At 36.6% G+C, this 18,494-nt stretch overlaps 1 protein-coding gene across 4 annotated transcripts; it reads left to right on the top strand.

Annotated features, from left to right (window-relative positions):
- Positions 1–476: 476 nt before the first annotated feature.
- LOC116192401 (calcium-transporting ATPase 3, endoplasmic reticulum-type) lies at positions 477–18,449 on the top strand. 4 transcript variants are annotated; one of them, XM_031520945.1, is made up of 34 exons: positions 480–715; positions 1,052–1,102; positions 1,247–1,280; positions 2,219–2,236; positions 2,694–2,830; positions 3,543–3,617; positions 4,839–4,884; positions 5,837–5,896; positions 5,995–6,075; positions 6,463–6,548; positions 7,004–7,105; positions 7,725–7,778; positions 8,271–8,372; positions 8,654–8,712; positions 9,247–9,391; positions 9,831–9,938; positions 10,708–10,860; positions 10,962–11,066; positions 11,627–11,823; positions 12,254–12,365; positions 13,000–13,098; positions 13,191–13,336; positions 13,527–13,584; positions 14,242–14,334; positions 14,614–14,664; positions 14,785–14,916; positions 15,131–15,232; positions 15,757–15,811; positions 16,257–16,342; positions 16,755–16,903; positions 17,166–17,271; positions 17,382–17,435; positions 17,669–17,717; positions 18,056–18,449. In XM_031520945.1, the coding sequence occupies exons 1-34, from the start codon at positions 683–685 to the stop codon at positions 18,121–18,123; spliced, it is 3,006 nt and encodes a 1,001-aa protein (XP_031376805.1). In that variant the 5' UTR covers positions 480–682; the 3' UTR covers positions 18,124–18,449. The 4 variants fall into 4 exon arrangements, 3 of the variants coding, with proteins under 3 accessions (XP_031376805.1, XP_031376806.1, XP_031376807.1); XM_031520946.1 differs by having other exon boundaries at positions 2,219–2,240; XR_004154057.1 differs by lacking the exons at positions 17,166–17,271; positions 17,382–17,435; positions 17,669–17,717; positions 18,056–18,449 and having other exon boundaries at positions 477–715; positions 15,757–15,801; positions 16,755–16,895.
- The last annotated feature ends 45 nt before the right edge of the window (positions 18,450–18,494 follow it).

The following is an 18,494-nucleotide window of genomic DNA, read 5'->3' as shown; positions in this document are numbered from 1 at the left end:
ATTTTGTCTAGCATTTATACCATTCTGTGATGGAAAAGTAACGGAAAACATAACGTCGTACATAAATTTTTTGTCAGGGAGGTTAACGGAAAGATATGAATATTAAACGGAATGTCAATGTTTGAGGCTAATTGGTGACCAAAATATGTCATGGGTAAAAACGGTTGCTAATAAATAAGTAGTGTGTGACATATGTAATTCACTCTATTATTAAATGAAAGAAAAATGTAAAATAGTAATTATTATATTATTGAATTTAAAAAAGAATAGAGTTGTGGCGAGTAGAGTTTGATTATAATTCAAGAAAACAAACAAAGCAAAATGACTTCTCAGCTGGGAGGAACCGGCCTGGTCCTTATACGGCATCCGGCCCGAGCTGTAAGTGGGCCGCGCGTTTGCGATCTCGTGTCGTGGGCCTTGCTCTCGGCGTTACTTGAGCGTAACGTCTCAAGCCAAGCCACGTTCCCCTTCTCCTTCTCCCTTCCGGGTTTCACTGATGGAAGATCTGGGGCGGTGACAGCACAATTCACATGGAGCCCATATCGTCTCTCCATCACCATCGCACTCCTCCTCCGCTTCTTCTCGTCCCTCTAACCTCCTGCTCCTGAACTCCACACAGCTAGAGGTTGAGTTCACCGGAGGATCCAAGCAAGCCGCCGGGAGATCCTCTGCCGCCTCCGCAATGGAGGATGCGTATGCGAGATCCGCTTCCGAGGTAAAAATTTCAGCTGTGAGCTCGATCGGAACTAAATCTTCTGATCGCGTCTTCTTCATGCACGATGAGTTCTACTCAGTTATCACCTCGTCTCGTCATGTTGATGTGAGAAAATGGTTCTGAAGCTCTTCCTAGAAGCTGGACAATTCTCCAGAACCTGAACGCCATTTTAATTTCCGTGGCTTCTTGTTCAGAGAAGCACTAGCTAGTTGAAATGCCTACTTGTTTGTCCGCAGCTTTCATCTAGTTGACGACGAGATGGAATGTTTGGTTATTTTCACCTTATGCTCATCCTATGCTATTGCTGTACTTCTGAACATCTGTATGCTCTGTCAGGTATTAGATTTCTTCGGAGTTGACCCAAGCAAAGGACTTGCTGATTCTCAGGTGCGTGATTCCTCCTTGCCCCTTATCTGACTCTGAGCAGTACTGCCGACAGTCTAGGCAATCTACAGCTCATATCATGCATATTAATTTCACATGGGCTGATGAAATTCTATTATCAACGTCCTGATTACTTTTTAATTGCAGGTTCTGAGACATGGAATGCTCTACGGCAGAAATGGTAAGTGCTTTTTGTTCGTTGAACTAGTGGCGACTCTTCCACTTTTGCCTTCTAATTTGTCTAGTGAAATAAATACGCTAATTAGGATAATCAAGTATTGGCCTTCTCTCATGATTTATGTGTTTGACATGATTATACGGGATTGGACCCGCAGAAGAAGTGAGTTTCAAAACATTTCTGTGTTTCGGACAGGATTAGATGAAGTACATTGATAATTGATGACATGAACCTGATACATGAGGTTAACAATATGAAGCTGCTGGACATATAATTGGTGCTGAACAGAATTTTCGGTTAATTTGCTTCAGTGGAGAGGAGCCTAACATAATTATATGAGACTTCCAAAGCAGGATCTTTTAGGTGGTAACAATGGGTTAAATCTAAGAGCGTCTTCAATTTTACTACAGTATTAGCATTTAAGGGAAGTTGGTGTCTGAATTTCTAATTTTGGACTCTTACATTTTCCGAATGAATTAAAATCTGCTTTGGAATTTATCATTGTGCAAGTCTTAGGACTTCCTGTTCAGATTTCTTTGTTATTGTTTTGCTTTGTGAGCCAATGTCTCTCTAATTGCCCAAAAAAGAAAAAGGAAGAAGAAAAATCATCGAAAAAGAAGCTTCTCTTTTTAGTAACTTCTCATCTCATTTGCACTTTGATTTCCTCAGCAACTATTCTAGGTGAAATTCTCATAGGTACTGATACTGCATGGTTTGTGTTTCTGGTTATGTTAAGTACCTGGATAGTAGTTTGGTGAATTTTTGTGCATGATGCGAGATATTAAGATGTCAGTTATGATGCCATTGTTTAAAACATGATGTCATTTTTTTTTTTCGCTTTTGAAGTTCACTATACGAATTTATATCCTTAGATATTGTCTTGGTTTGACCGCTAATTGTTCTTTTTCTTGTGTGGTTGCACGGTCTTCAATGATATGCAGTGCTTCCGGAAGAAAAAAGTAAGTAGAACTCTCTCCCTCTCCCCTCCCCTCCTTTTTCACGCGTACACATGAGTTTCCTTGTAAGCACACGCATGACCTCGGGAAGACATGAAGGTTGAGGCATTTAGTTATTATCCTATTCTTATATTGCAGTTTTAATTGTTTAATGCATGAATGTTGATATTATTTGGATTTCTCAAACTCACCAGATAGTTCTTTTTTTAGTCATATATATGTATTAATTTACTTTCAAATTTCAAATTTTATTCTTTCATGCAATTATGATATTGTAGAAGAGGATTTATTAATGGCCATTTTTAGCTAACTATGCCATGTTTCTTACTTTTCCAACTTTTGTCATTAAGAGGATTTGTTCAAATTTTGGGTTCGACGCTATTTTTTCTTGGATCCTTAGACCTCTTATTATCCTCTATTGGGAATAAAGCCTTGTTGCTTCTTTTTGTTCTTTATGCAGGGACTCCCTTCTGGAAGTTGGTTCTAAAACAGTTCGATGATTTGCTTGTGAAGATACTGATTGCCGCCGCTATTATTTCTTTTATCTTGGCTTTGATTAATGGAGAGACAGGCTTAGCAGCATTTTTAGAGCCTTCTGTAAGACATCATACTATTATTCTGAGTATCTATTTCTCTTTTCTACTAATTGAAGCTTGCTGCCCTGTTCCATAATACATCATTTTGGTACATCGAGTTTTACAGTCTCTTTTGAGAAGTAAGGCAAAAGTTTCACTCTAGGAGGAGGATGTATTCACACGTAGAAAAGGGGCACAAGCCAATAGGTACAATACATATCCCATAGAGAAAAATTCTACCAAGCTCATGGCCATGTGACCACCTGGGACTCCAGACCTTCATTAGAGATGAGTCCTTAATCCTCTGGACTTAGAAGTCATAGTTCACACTGTGTGTAGTAGCATTAAAAAGTAGTTGGAGTTTGTTGAAGCAGTGAATCAATAAGGCAGCTGAATGATCCGTTAGACCAATGGGCTTCATTAACCCAATGCCAACTGACCCCAAAGGTCCCTCCTCCTCCCCTTTTCTCTCCATCTACATGGTGTGATGGATTGGTGTCTGAGCTATTGAAAGCACCTTTTATTTTTATCCCCACTGATTAGCGAAAAAGCAGAAAGTGGAAATTTTTTTATGAGATTCTTCCTATCTTCCTCTTAGAATAATGCTACTGTTGGCTCGTGGTTTGAAAATTATTCTTTCGATGTAATCAAAGGAAATTCTATTGACAGCGAGTTCCTATTAATTTTGTGTTTGAATTGACTTGCTATAGATGTTGGTTTAATCACATGAACAGGTTATTTTGATGATATTGGCTGCCAATGCAGCAGTAGGAGTAATTACAGAAACAAATGCTGAGAAAGCACTCGAGGTTAGTTCTATGGTCCATCATTTGATGCTATTTATGATAGATATATAATTCTTTCGTTTTTTTTGTTATACTTCTATTGGGCTAAAGCGATTGCATAATTAATTGGAAACCTTCTGTGGAGACATCTAGTTTCAATCATCACCTATCCATCAAATCAACACATCCAAGAAAAGAAAAATTCAGATTAAATGTAACTGTGTTGATGAGATATTGCTCTTATTGGTTAAGACTGGTTATTCTGGATCTCCTTGTGTTTTCGGTGTGTTTGGAATTATGAGGAATTTCCAATGGTTGGTTTTACTGGCCATCCTTGGAGTTGATGGGAGTTAGTGGTTATATTCATCAATTATTTTTGCCAAAGGATAGTTATGAGCTACCAAGTGATTGAGGTCGTACTCCTTGGTGCCTCAGTAACGTTCTATCTGACAGAAAAGGATGTTGATGGCGGTACCATCTGGTAGAAGTGGATGGAGAATGGCAGTTTTAAGTTGTACTAGTGCGCTCTCTCTCTCTCTCTGATAGAAGGGTTTAGTTGTAGTAATAATAGTACCGAGAGGGTTCGAACCTGTATACAAAAGGATATACAAACTATTTACAAAAGTTGAAGATATACAGTTGTATTAATTGTAGCATCAAGTTGTACTAGTGCTTAGTGCGACATTTTACTCACATAATGTGAATTTTTTAAATCAAATATTACAGCAAGAGCTCTTGATTGAGATATCAATATCTCTTGTCAATTTTTTGTTTTTTTTCTTTAATTTATAAAAAAAGCTTTTTATCTAATGTTGAAGATGAAACAGTGGCTGCTTTTCTTTTGGCAAATGTTTCTTTATATCATGTTTTTTCAGTGTATATGTATGTGGTTTTGTTATTGATGGGCAAGCACACTTTGACTGACTTCCATTGACAATTGTTCAGTCCCTACCCTTATCAGAATTCAGAGTGAGTTATCAGATGACTCTTAAAGCTATCAATTAATATCATAATTAAAAGTCGAGAAAGCTTGTTGCATCTCAAAAGAAATTGATCAAACTGTGGAACTGCTTAATTTGCTCCATTTCTGCTCTATGGCATGTCCTCTTTCAGCAAGGAGTGAATTAACAATGACCTTTATTCTTTTGTTACGTTTTACTTTACAAAACATGAAACCTATTTGTAGAAGCTTTTCGTACTGGGTTTGATATATATGATGTTTGACCAATATCCTTGTTAATGTAGGAGCTACGTGCCTATCAAGCTGATGTTGCGACAGTGTTAAGAAATGGTAAGAATCACCACTGAATTTGCTCTTTGGGGTGTTGGGCAGATAAATGTTTGTACTTGGATTCTTAAGGATTAAATCCCCATCCATGGTCACATGCACAAGCTTCGTCCTTGAGATTCTGAGCTATATCTTTTTAGGTCAAATGAACTATTATGGAATAACATGACTGGGCTGAAGCATCAAGAGAGCTTTAGTTCAAGTATTCATACTGCAATTGAATAGTTTGTCGTTTTGCTGTGGATTGTACCTATGTTTCCTGATAAGGTCTGCTTTTAGATATGTTTCCTAAATCTTACTCATCCCTCTAGCTCTGTGTATCCTATCTCTAATTCTGAGGATTGCATTTTGATTCTGGCACTTAAGAGATCCTAATTGCGCATCATGCTTTCATAGGTTTCATATATTGTACCTTTTTGTGATGTTCTATTTTGCCCTCTCTGTTTCGCAGTTATGCAGCTTGGCTGCTTTCAAGAATTTCTTTGCTAGTTTAAAATTGACATTAGCTTGCTATTGAAACCAACTGCAAGTACTATCTGGATTGTGTCATCGTTATTCATATAGGTTACTTTATTATTATTATTACTACTTCCTTGCTGTGAGACGGGATATATTATGAATATTATTGTTATGATTGTTGGCTGAATTTTGAGATGTGTCAATTTGAGTTGAAATGCATTTTAGCTTGTCTGTGTTGTTACTTCATGACAAATCCAATTGTTGATGGTTATGATATCTAGCCAAATATAGGTGACATATAAAACTTTCACATTCTACTTAGATGGGCATTTCTGGACTGATAAAGATCATTCTTGGTTCTTTTTTTTTTTTTAATATTATAATTTTGATGACAGATTACTTTCAAATGGGTTTTTGCTTTATGGCGGGATGAATTTGTTTAATCAATTAATATCTTTCTTCTAACCTGTTTCGTCCTACAAAACTCTCTGTTCAGGTTGTTTCTCTATCCTTCCGGCAACAGAGCTCGTTCCAGGAGATATTGTAGAAGTTAGTGGTCAGTTGGCGGAAGCATTAAATAAAATTACACACTTGGTTTATCTAGTACATTTTTTTTTAGTGGTTGACTTTAATTTTGTTATGCTAAATTAATAGTGGGCTGCAAGGTCCCAGCTGATATGAGAGTGGTCGAGAAGCTAAGTGACATATTACGCGTGGATCAAGCCATTCTTACTGGTAATTTTCCATCATTTGTGAAATTGTAGTTTGATTCGGTTTAGATGCATCATTGGAATCTATCCTACAAAATGAAAAACAAGAAGAGAAGATAATTATTTTGTTTCAAGTTCTAGGAGTTATTTTTTGGTCCTTTTGTATGGCAAAGTCTGCTTTGAGATGATGATAAGACAACTAAGAAAAGACAGCTTGTAGAAAGATCTCCTGTCTAGGAAGAGAGAGATGCTTGACATCTTAGCTAAAGAAATCGTCTGGGAAAGACTAGCTAGGCAATCACATATTCACTTTATTTTTTTGCTTCATGCGATATCACGGCTTTCTTTTATGAAGTTTCTGCATGAGGATTCGTTCTTCTGGATAACTGAAATTTTTGTTTGATGATGTTAGGTGAGAGCTCCTCTGTTGAAAAAGAGCTTGAATCCACTGTTGCAACCAATGCTGTATACCAAGACAAGACAAATATTCTTTTCTCGGTAAAGGCTTACTTATGTAGCTACCAATCATAGTGTATTATTGCTAATAAATTAGTCAGGTAGCAATTTGGATTGACTGAGTCTAAAAATGGAATAGGAGCATCTGAGCTAAAAGCTCCTAATTTTTTTTTTTCCTATTTGCGTTTCTGAAATATGAAGAAAACATGGTATGATTCTTTTAGCGCTTTGGCTATTTGCTATAAATGAATGCTGTTAATTTGGAATTATATGAATAAGATGTCTTGTATATATATATATTGCAACTCTTTGGAATATAAGCTGGCGCATGTGTCTTGCTCTTGCTTTAACTTCTTTTGGTTCTCTCTTTGATAGACGGGAATGTTTACATTACTGAACTTCTTTACTCTTTGATCTGTCTCAAATCTTTTTACTGTTGTCTCTTTCCCTTTGTAAAATCTATTATTGCAAGGTTACCAAAATGATTTGATTGCCAGGGTACTGTAGTGGTTGCTGGTAGGGCAAGAGCAATTGTGGTTGGAGTTGGTGCTAATACCGCTATGGGTAGCATACGTGATTCCATGTTGCGGACTGGGGATGTAAGTGTTTTAAATTCTAAGTTGTCCTCTTTGTTTTGTTATTATTTTCTTTCGTAGATTCCATCTCTGGAATAGTACAGTTATACCTCGTCAAAGCTTGTGTTCTTTCCTAACAATTTCCTGGAAGTTCTATTTCATATTTATGAGCAAATTTCCTGTCTGCAAGAGTGCTTATCATGTTTAAGGGATATACAAGTTAACTCACATTTTTTTCAAGGGTAGCTGCTGCAGCAGCAGTGATGCAAATATAGTTCGAGATCAAGCACTCATGTAATAGAAAACTGAAAAAATTTGGCAAACCACGTCATAAGAATTAATATACTACTTGAAAGAGATGTAATTTTATTAAATGATGGTCATATGGTGAAAGGTGTCTGCCAAATGTGAAAAACCTTTGTAGTTGTTTATGACCAGGTGGTTTGAACTTTGGTTTAGTTCTCTAATTGGTAATGTAATTTGTCAGAAAATGGTAACTAGCTTTGTTTCCTTCTCTGTTCTCTCATAGCTTTGGAATTTTTCTGCTAATTGTAATCAACTGCAGATGAGAATTGAAGAGACTGCATATTATAGAAAAATACTGTCCATTGTGGCTAACTTCCTTGTTTCCAATGAATTGCAGGAAGTGACGCCATTGAAAAAGAAGCTGGACGAATTTGGTACTTTTCTAGCCAAGGTAATTTCCAAAGATCTACTTATACAGCTAAAGTAAAAACTGTGCAAACATGAATCAGCTCATTTTTGGATTTATTTTCCTAATAATTTGACAAAAACCAGTTATTTGGAGTTGCCCTGCCATTGCCTTATATTTGTGATACTTCTCGGTATTGTCCCTATAAAAGGTCATAATATGGGTCTAGATATAACCTGGTAAGTAGGCAGTTCCATTCGAGTGCTTCTCCTAGTGTAATCAGAAACTATTTAGTTGATCTTGCTCAGTTGGCTTAATTTATTCCTGTTATTTCTCTCAGTAGAGCCAAGTAGAATATGCTGCTATTACATTCCTTCTTCCTGTTTTCTATCGTGAAATGTGGCTATCTGTTGCGAGGGATACTTTTTATCTACTTTTGCCCTTTTCTTTGTCCAGTTAAAATTTTGAGCTGTTAAAGTCTGCTGGATAATATCATTCATAGAAGATCATTGACATTGACACCTGTTGCACTCCTAGGTCATTGCAGGGATATGCGTGCTGGTATGGGTTGTCAACATTGGCCACTTTCGTGACCCTTCCCATGGTGGATTCCTGCGCGGCGCCATTCATTATTTTAAGGTACTGTTCTGAGTGAAGATTTCAAGTCTTCCTAGTGATTATTTTTTGCTGTTGAGTTCATTTATTAGCCAGAGAAATAACATGCTATTATAAGAAAGTGATTTGAGTTCAGCTGATTGGTTTCTTGTAGGCACTAATTGTAATGCTTTATTGGTTTTATGATACGTGATTCAACCCTCGTGCCACTTGCAGTTGGTGCTAATTATACATCAATTTCAGCACTGGATCATATTTCTTTGGCATGTTTGACATTGATTCTCTCATATCATTCTTGCCTGCAGATTGCAGTTGCTCTTGCAGTTGCAGCAATTCCAGAAGGGCTTCCTGCTGTTGTCACCACGTAAGATCCCTGTATCTATACTACTATATAATGCAAGAGATTTCTCTAATTGTCTCACTTTCACTTTCCCATATTACCCATGTCAGTTATATCTCCATATTAAAGGCCACAAATTTGTCTCTCACCTCTCTTATCTCCCTATTGGACATCTATTTCTTCACCGGAAGATGAAGTTGAGCAATATTTTTATTTTTTAATAATAATTCTACTATTGTGATTCATTTTTCGTAAAATTTATTGGATATATAGGGATAGTGTAAACATTTAATAAATCTATAATTTTTTTTAGCCAAATCGATTTAAATATTATTCTTTTAATTCAACTTAAAGAAGGCTTTTTATCGACCACTTTTTTTTTTGCATGTAATAGATTGCTAATGTTATAAGGATAATCTTTTACATTATGATACTCTGTGTTGCATTTCTACAAGACTATTTTGTAGCTATGTCCTCTTAGTCAAAGTGCATTCTTATCTAAGGTGAAACTAGAATTTACTGTGTTTTAATTGATTTGATGGTGGAAATTTGTGTTAGGTGCTTGGCCCTTGGAACAAAGCGAATGGCCCGGTTAAATGCCATTGTCCGATCCTTGCCATCTGTAGAGACCTTAGGCTGCACAACTGTTATTTGTAGTGACAAAACTGGAACTCTGACGACGAACATGATGTCTGTATCAAAGGTATCCAGCTCAGATAGATGATGGCACTCGTGGTGTTGATATTCAATTGTGCTTTAAGCATTGATTTGTATGTTGTATTGGTCGAGGATGAAGGAGGGAAGGGAGAAAAGAGGAAAGTTTACTCTGATTTCTGAAAATCTTCTTCTCCTTTCCTCTTTCCTTCTGGTGAGCTGTTTCCAAATATAGCTACTGAATAACTGAAGCAGTCTGTTGTCAACATAGTATCTAATAATAAATTCGTCCAGAAATTCTTCTTACAACTTTTTCTCTCCTAAAGGAATAATAAGCCCATTGTTCATCCGCTCTTGCCTTTAAATATGAGCAAATATAGTTTTATCCTTTTGTGTAGTTTCTTTTAACAGTTGTGTCTCTTCATTTGCTACTGCAATATGTGTGTCTGGTCTCAGTAACATAATATTTACTCTGTCTAATTGGTCAGATCTGTGCAGTTCAATCGGTGCATCATGGTCCTATTATGGCCGAGTACACCGTCAGTGGGACAACATATGCCCCAGAAGGATTTATTTTCAACGATAATGGTGCCAAGGTAATGAATAACAAGTAATTAGCACCATCAAATGGATGAGGACGAGTAGATCTTCTGGATGATTAATATCTAAAACGTGAATGTATGCATAGTTGAATACTAGAAATGGGTTATAATAGTAGTCAATCCTGTGATGTGAAATTGGAATTAAGACAACTTTACGTAATGTGTAATCCTGGGTTTGATGAATTCTTTATGATGTAGTCTTTGACAGTTCCTCTTGACATCTTTTAGCTTATCAAAGCATCTTCGACTTTCTCAAAACCTCACATACTTTTTTCTGGCGTTGGTAAAAGATTTGTGGGTTCTGACATCAGATATGATGTACGGTATTGGTGTTGCTGTTGCTTTGACTGGATATTTCTCTAAGCTAAAATGATTGAAAAAATATGCTCAGTTAGTCACAGTCTTAGTGTTCATAGCCACAGATTTGGGTCTTCACCTTGATGCTGGAACCTAGCACAAAATTTGCATTTCTTACTTATGACTCTTTAGTAAAAGGTGAAAGAATAGTTCGCCCTGTACTTATATGGATGTGAACCTACAACTCTTTTGATTATCGAGTCTTGTTGTACAAGTGCTCATAGCAAGGAAGCACTTTGCAATAAGTTTCCATATCAATGTTGTGATTACTTTCTCTTTTAAAATTGATTTAGATATAGTCATTAAATATGACCTATAAATTGTTGCCTCGGTATAGGTTTTTTAATCTCTGCCGATTTTTGGACTTCCATGTTGGCTAACGTTACTCTACAACATTATCTTGCAGCTTGAAATTCCTGCACAGTTCCCTTCTCTTCTCCAAGTAGCAATGTGTTCTGCCTTGTGCAATGAATCTATTTTACAGTACAATCCAGACAAGGAAAATTATGAAAAAATTGGTGAGTCAACAGAAGTTGCCCTCCGTGTTTTGGTGGAGAAGGTAGGTTTTTGTGCCATAAAATTTTATTTATCCAGTTTCTTCCTGTATAAAAATTACAGACTTATACAATACCAGTTCCTGAGTTTCGGCATTTTCTTCAGGTTGGCCTTCCTGGTTTTGATTCTATGCCTACTGCGTTGAATGTTTTGAGCAAGCATGATCGTGCTTCTTACTGTAATCACTATTGGGAAAACCAGTTTAAGAAGGTTGGTTCCTGTATGATTGTTGCTGGATATTTTTGGCTACTCATTTTAAGCTTGGGACCTCAGTTTATATGATAATTTAGTCATTCCCTAGTTGAACGATAACTTCCATACACATGAGAAACAGAATTTAGTCTTTCCCTACTTTTTGGTTGTATGCGAGGGTCAGTTGCCAAATCTTTATCAAGCATCTTTTATTTCCTACCAAAAAAAAGAGATTCTCAAATTTCCACTCATATCTTGCTGAGCCTTCGGCCATACAGCAGGCAGTCTCTTTCATGAAGTGATGTCACATCATTAGGTCATTTGAAGGTTGCAATTCATTCTTGAAATCCATAAATGATTTCTTAATTTCACGCACTCCTCATAGATCTGGAAAATTTGTTGGGTCAGTTGGTTTTTGTAAGTGAAGTCTATTCTCTTCGTGTTTGGGCTATCAGATTAGCTGAATTTGTCTCTATGATTGCAGAAATTTAAAAGGTCATATTGAGTATGCATGAACAATATTCTCTCTATGACTATATATTATCTGAAATACAAGTTGAGGAATAGTTCTTTTGCAGGTTTCTGTTTTAGAATTTTCTCGGGATCGCAAAATGATGAGTGTTCTTTGTAGCCGGAAGCATATGGAGTTAATGTTTTCTAAAGGTGCTCCAGAGAGTATACTTTCTAGATGTACGAGCATACTTTGCAATGAAGATGGCTCGACTGTTCCACTGACCCCTGATGTCCGAGCTGAGCTGGAGGCAAGATTCATCAGGTTAGCTTTGACTTTCATCCAATTCCTTTTCCTTCTTGATATTCAATTATTTTGAACAGTCAGTTAATAGATACTTTCATCTAGTTTACTTAATATGAATTATTTGATGTTGTTTCCAGAAGTTTCTATTTCCAATTCTGCAAATAACACCAATTTTCACTCTACAATTACTATAGATATCTATATAATTTTTACCTTTATTTAGATACATAAATTATTTTATGATTAATCATGCACATAGTTTTTTTAAAATTGGACTAAAGAAAAAGTCCGAAACATGTTCTGATGACCACTAATACCACAACAGTGACTTAACTTTCTGAATGATGTCACTCTATTGACAATCGTTTCTCTCATGCTTGTTTATATATATATATATATATATATATTTATCTGTACTTTGTCCTCTAAATTATTTTGTATTATTAAGGTTTGCAGGAAAAGAAACATTGAGATGCCTGGCTTTGGCTATGAAAAGGATGCCTTTGGGCCAACAAACCCTCTCATTTGATGATGAGAAAGAGATGACATTTATTGGGCTGGTATGCTTTGTTCTTACGTTTATGATACAGATGTTATTTTGCATTAACCCACTGTTATGCTCAAGGGTTAGGTGTATTACTTTGAACACTAATTAGGCTTCTTTGAAATTAGGTTATAGTCTTCTTCGAATAGGATGATCTGTCCTTTATCTTCCTCAATATTATTGCTGCCTTTTCTTGTCGTTTATTGGAAAGAGTACTGCATTACTATTAGGGCGTGTTCTTCATTAATGAAATTATTGGCTCTTCACTGGCATCTAGGCCCGTGCTTTTGCAAATTCAGGTTAAAATAAACAAAAGATGTCATATTTCTAAATGAATTGGCAAGAGCATTACTGTATATAGCTCTTAGAAAAATGCATGGATAATTTAATCATTTCCTGAACGAAGAGTGTAGAATGCCCACCTGAACTGCCATCTCTTCACTATCCAAGCAAATAGAGAATTATGCTCATCTCACTTTTCTGGCATGGGTCCTTTTTTTTTTTTTTGGGAACTCTTCTATGGAATTCAATTAATCACATCCTATGTTGAGACATTAAATATTAAGGCTCTCTGTGAGATTAATTAACTTCAAAGTTAATTGGTTCATTTGTTTGTTTTTCTCTAACTGGCTATTTCATGTTTTCTAAAGGTTGGAATGCTTGATCCACCTAGAGAAGAAGTCAGAAATGCCATGCTTTCATGCCTGACTGCTGGTATACGTGTTATTGTTGTTACCGGCGATAACAAGGTGACTGAAATTTTAAAATTTTCACATCAATATATGTGGGGAGAAGTCGCATTCTTTATTAAGGCTTTACCTGATTTAAATGTCTGCTTCAGTCTACAGCTGAGTCACTCTGCCGTAAGATAGGTGCCTTTGATCACTTGGTAGATTTTTCTGGACACTCCTACACTGCGTCTGAGTTTGAAGAACTTCCTGCCTTGCAGCAGACACTTGCACTACAACGAATGGCACTTTTCACCAGGTACAACCAATGCTATTAATGATATTAGTGTGCATATAAAATTCATCTTTTACTCACGGTTTTTCTGACTAGTGATCTTGTTTTACATGCTCTGGTGCCTGATGGATCAAATTTTTTCCACTCTGTTAAACAAAAAATACACTTTTGGTAGGTTCTTGATAATTAAAGATGTTGTTTGATGATGCATCAGGGTCGAGCCTTCTCATAAGAGGATGCTGGTTGAGGCTCTACAGCACCAAAATGAAGTGGTAGGTCTTTCTTTCTTATGTTTGGTTGAAAGTTGAACTGCAAAGAGAACAATGCCACAGGGGCTGTAATAGTATCCATTGCTGTTTAGTTAGCTTTGGATTGGATGTTCATTTACTGGTCAATCAGTTTTAAATTTCTGACCCTCTGTTTCCTGTGATTTTTGGAGTACTTGTTTGAAGAGGTCTGGTAGAATGAGAACTATGTCTATTTTATCATGCTGATAAAACTCCTGATGTTTATATACTATTTTGTCATATTCATAAACTTAATAGTTATTATGAATATCTGAATTTACTTGTTCAGAAAGTTCAGATATTTGTAGAAGCAACAAATTTGAGGAATAGGGTTTTTAATTTTCTTAAATTTGTTGATTACTCTCTGCATTATGGATTTTATCATTAGAAGTAAACAGAGTTCATAATAGATTGGTGAAGCTTAGCTGCATGAGAATAGTTTCTGAAATTGAATGGCTTTCTTCGTGCCCTGGATCTTAGCTGTCCCCCTCTGAAACATATTTTCAGTTGACCACCAATTCAGTTGACCTCTCTTTGTATGGCCAGTCTCTGTCCCTATCTGTAACATTTTCTTTATATAACAGCTTTTTACTTATAAAAAAAAAAAGTCCTATTAAACTGTTTCACTCCTGACATTCTCAGGTTGCGATGACTGGTGATGGTGTTAATGATGCACCTGCATTAAAGAAAGCTGATATTGGAATTGCAATGGGATCAGGAACAGCTGTTGCCAAGGTATTGTTTAGTGCTTTCTATGACTGATTTAATATATTCCATACTTAGTATCCCTTGACTCCAACACATTAGCTCTTGCTGATTCAAAGCAGATAGTATATGCCCTTTGCTTGTGTGTCTCACTTCCAGTTAACGTAACTCCTGATGTGTGAAATGATACTGAGTTAACCATATTGTCCTTGGACCCCAGTAATACATTAGTAGGAGAGCTCTAGTTATATGCATCCCGTAATTGATGGAAGCTTTTCTGAACACAAAGGTTTTTCTTTTTTCCTGCAGAGTGCTTCAGACATGGTCTTGGCTGATGATAATTTTGCATCCATTGTTGCGGTAGGCAAATCATTTTTCATCCTCCTCGTTTGATATCTTTAGATGTTTCTTTTTGCTTCGATGCTACACAAGAAAGTAATTTGTCTCTTAAATACTTCTTAATCATTTATTTGGCTGCAGGCTGTTGCAGAGGGTAGAGCAATATATAACAATACAAAACAGTTCATCAGATACATGATTTCATCAAATATTGGTGAAGTTGTGTGTATTTTTGTGGCAGCTGTCCTTGGATTACCAGATACCCTTGCCCCGGTAAGTTTATTCAGATACTATGCTATTGGATCAATACAGCTGTCTCGACCGTCCTTTGAGGCGACCAGTTTGACGTGGTGCCCCTCTTATATTTATTTTTTTGTACATGACCTAAAATTCCCTGGTCTGAACTGCATGCTTTGCAAGTCTTTATTATTTGTTTTTTGCGCCAAGGACTAGAGCATTTGGATATGAAAGCTATTTACCGATGCAGGTCCAGTTACTGTGGGTCAATTTGGTTACCGATGGACTGCCAGCTACTGCAATTGGTTTTAACAAACAAGATACTGATGTGATGAAAGCCAAACCCCGTAAGGTATCGTACCTAATCATTTGATGTTTTGCTCACTAGTTCTTGCCTTGAGATACCTTTTCTTTTTTGAAATTTCTTGCTTGGTTTACCTCGACGCATTTATTTTCTGATTATGATTCTGGTTCTATTATTTTCATAATATTCTGATATCTCATACCACCTCACATGAATCTCCCCTTTTCTTATACTTGACTATCATGGATAGTCGAGCTAGAGCCTTTAGCATTCACGAAAGCCTTAAGATGAAAGTAAGTAGGGGTTAACACTGTGGATGGCAAATAGATTAATTTTCCCTCCTGTGTATTAGTTTCCCTATTCTGCAGTTCTATTGAGGTTTCCTTTCACTATTTCTAGCTTTAGTCCCCGGCGAATTGAGAATGTTGACTTTGTACCGAATTGCTATAGTTTATATTGATGCGATACAATCGAAAACTTGGATTTCTGTGTGTTTTATGTTTTGTTATTTTTGGGGACAGTATGCGTCATATCTCAGTTTCTGTGGATTCTCATTGTGCTGTGATTTACAGGTTGGTGAAGCTGTTGTCACTGGGTGGCTGTTCTTCCGTTATTTGGTAATCGGAGGTTGTTGCTTTAAACTTATATTTACTGTGTTGCAATTGTTCTAAATAGATGGTTTAAAGTTTTCTGCTTGTGTACAAATGGTTGTTGGTCTTGTTTTGTGACATTCCATTGACTTGGTGATTCACTTGCAAATATTTTTATATCCTGTGTTTTAGAGGTTCTATTGAACAAGAATGTACTGTGTTGCCCCGTCTTACTACATCAAACTTTATCTTGAATGGTTACTGATTAAAAACCCTGAGATGAGGCCCTACCATGCTTGCCTAAAATGAAATTGTACTAATGAAAAATTACTGATTATCAATTCCTTGCTGTGTCTTGTTGAGGTTATTTGTTTGTATTGTCTGCAGTACGTAGTATGATATGCATCGATAGTGCTTTGTATTTAATTCAATAAGATGTATGAACATCATTTTGAATAGGATGCATTCCCTTTTGGGTGCAGCTTATGTTGGGCTCGCCACTGTAGCGGGATTCATATGGTGGTTCGCTTATTCAGATGACGGCCCCAAGTTACCTTATAGTGAATTGGTAAGTGTTTTGTTAGTTTCTGACCTTTAGGGGCCAGAAATTAGTGGCTTACATGTTCCCTCCCCTTTTTTCTTGATTATCTCACACAAATTGAACTTGGCATGTGCTCCGCTGTGGATACTAGCAATTAAAGCTTTCACTAGCCTCGCTTCCTTCTCTCTTTACAGCTAATCATCCAAACCCTTATTTGTTACTCCAAGCAAAGCATTATCGTCCTAAACCTTATATCTGCAATTAACTTAAAATCAACCTGTATATTCATTCTCTAAACATGCCTGTGAATGGAGAATTAACTGTTAATTGATCCATCGGATGACATTTCTCAGAGAGCATTCTTGCAATTGGCGCGATTGGGCTATTTATTTGTTAATGCAATAATGTATTGAGATCCTTTTCTCCTATTTCACTTCAGATGAATTTCGACACTTGCTCGTCAAGGGAGACATCCTATCCCTGCAGTATCTTCGATGACCGGCATCCCTCAACAGTCTCAATGACTGTCCTTGTTGTAGTTGAGATGTTCAATGCCCTGAATAATCTTAGTGAAAATCAGTCCCTTCTGTGAGTATCTGTTTCCTTTATTTTTTTTATCTCATATTCAGTTAACTATTTGCCACAATTCTGGTAATAACTGGCGTACCATCATGTGCTATTTAAACCATGGCATGATTATATAGTCTGTTAATAAAATTCAGAAGATTATTTTTGTGTAACGCAGCTACTCATTTTTTATGCCAGTATGTGTTTAGGATCATATCTCCTTCTTTGCTTTAGGAAACTTCATCTATGATACTAATCACTTGTTTAACTTCCTAATTTCTAGAGTTATCCCTCCATGGAGTAATTTATGGCTTGTCGCCTCAATCATCCTGACCATGATTCTTCACTTACTAATTTTGTATGTGCACCCACTGTCTGTCCTTTTCTCTGTAAGTATCTCTTTCATTTCTTCCATTTCCCTTGTCCGTTCAGTTTAAGGAAGTATATTTCGGTCTCTTTAAGTCAAGTTGAATGAAACAAGTTGGATTTTTGCCTGCAGGTAACACCACTATCTTGGGCTGACTGGAGTGTCGTTTTATATCTTTCCTTCCCCGTACGTATTAATGTTATCCAATGCTGGTTTTGAATCTCTCTGTTCTATGTTTGCAAATCAGCATATCCCATAATAGTTTTAAATTTTCCACATTTGTTCTTTCACGACATTTTTTACCTGTTTCAGTAAAAATTAAAAAATTGACAAGAGTACTTTGAATGTACAGTGCATCTTTACAGAAAACTTTGAACCATTATCTCTTCACAGTAAATCACTATTTATTCTGACTGCAGGTAATTATCATTGATGAGGTCTTGAAGTTCTTCTCAAGGAATCCTGCTGGTAACTTCAATGTCATATGATGCTTAACTTCATCTTAGATGTGTTAAAATGGTTTTCTCAAAGTGAAGCTGCCCATTTTGAGTGGAGGAGTTAGGAGTTTACAGAGCAAAGATGCACTTGCAAGTTGCATCATTCTGCTAGTTTAATGATTAGTGCAGATTCCACTTATATAAATCATGCTCGAATCAGTTCATAGAACTAATGGTGTCAGTGAGCTTTTGAAATATCCCACCCTGGTCAATATTCTCTCGGTTGGGGTTTATTTTGGCATGGAGAATCCTAACTTGCAAATAGTGTTGTGCTGTTTTATTTTACATGGCTTGTGCCACATCTTGCAGGCCTAAGATTCAGATTTAGACTGAGACGACCTGATCTGCTCCCTAAAAAGGAATTGCGCGACAAATGAGGAACTTACCTGGCACTTCCGGAAATTTTGTATCACCTCAGGTATAAATTATACATCAGCCATGCCGCCTTTGGACGCAAGCTTCTTGTCTACTTCCGTGTGCATCACAAATTTATTGTGTGAGGAGCTTTCTGACAAGGAAGATTTTACAAACTTATCCTTTTCAGTCACTGTCAATTACAAGTAGTGGTCTAGCAACATTACACGCACGGTTCGGATTGTTGTATCACATGACAAACTACAAAGTATTTGTGTACATTTTGGAAATATTGTGCACAGATAATCGATACTTTTGTTCAATTTTGGATCAAGAATGTTATAGATAATGATGCCTTTTAGTTTTGTCCCTCTGACTCACTCTGCCTGCGATC

This window comes from Punica granatum, chromosome 1, assembly GCF_007655135.1.
Source record: "Punica granatum isolate Tunisia-2019 chromosome 1, ASM765513v2, whole genome shotgun sequence".
Taxonomy (NCBI): Eukaryota; Viridiplantae; Streptophyta; class Magnoliopsida; order Myrtales; family Lythraceae; genus Punica; species Punica granatum.
This window is presented reverse-complemented; position numbering and strand designations above follow the sequence as displayed.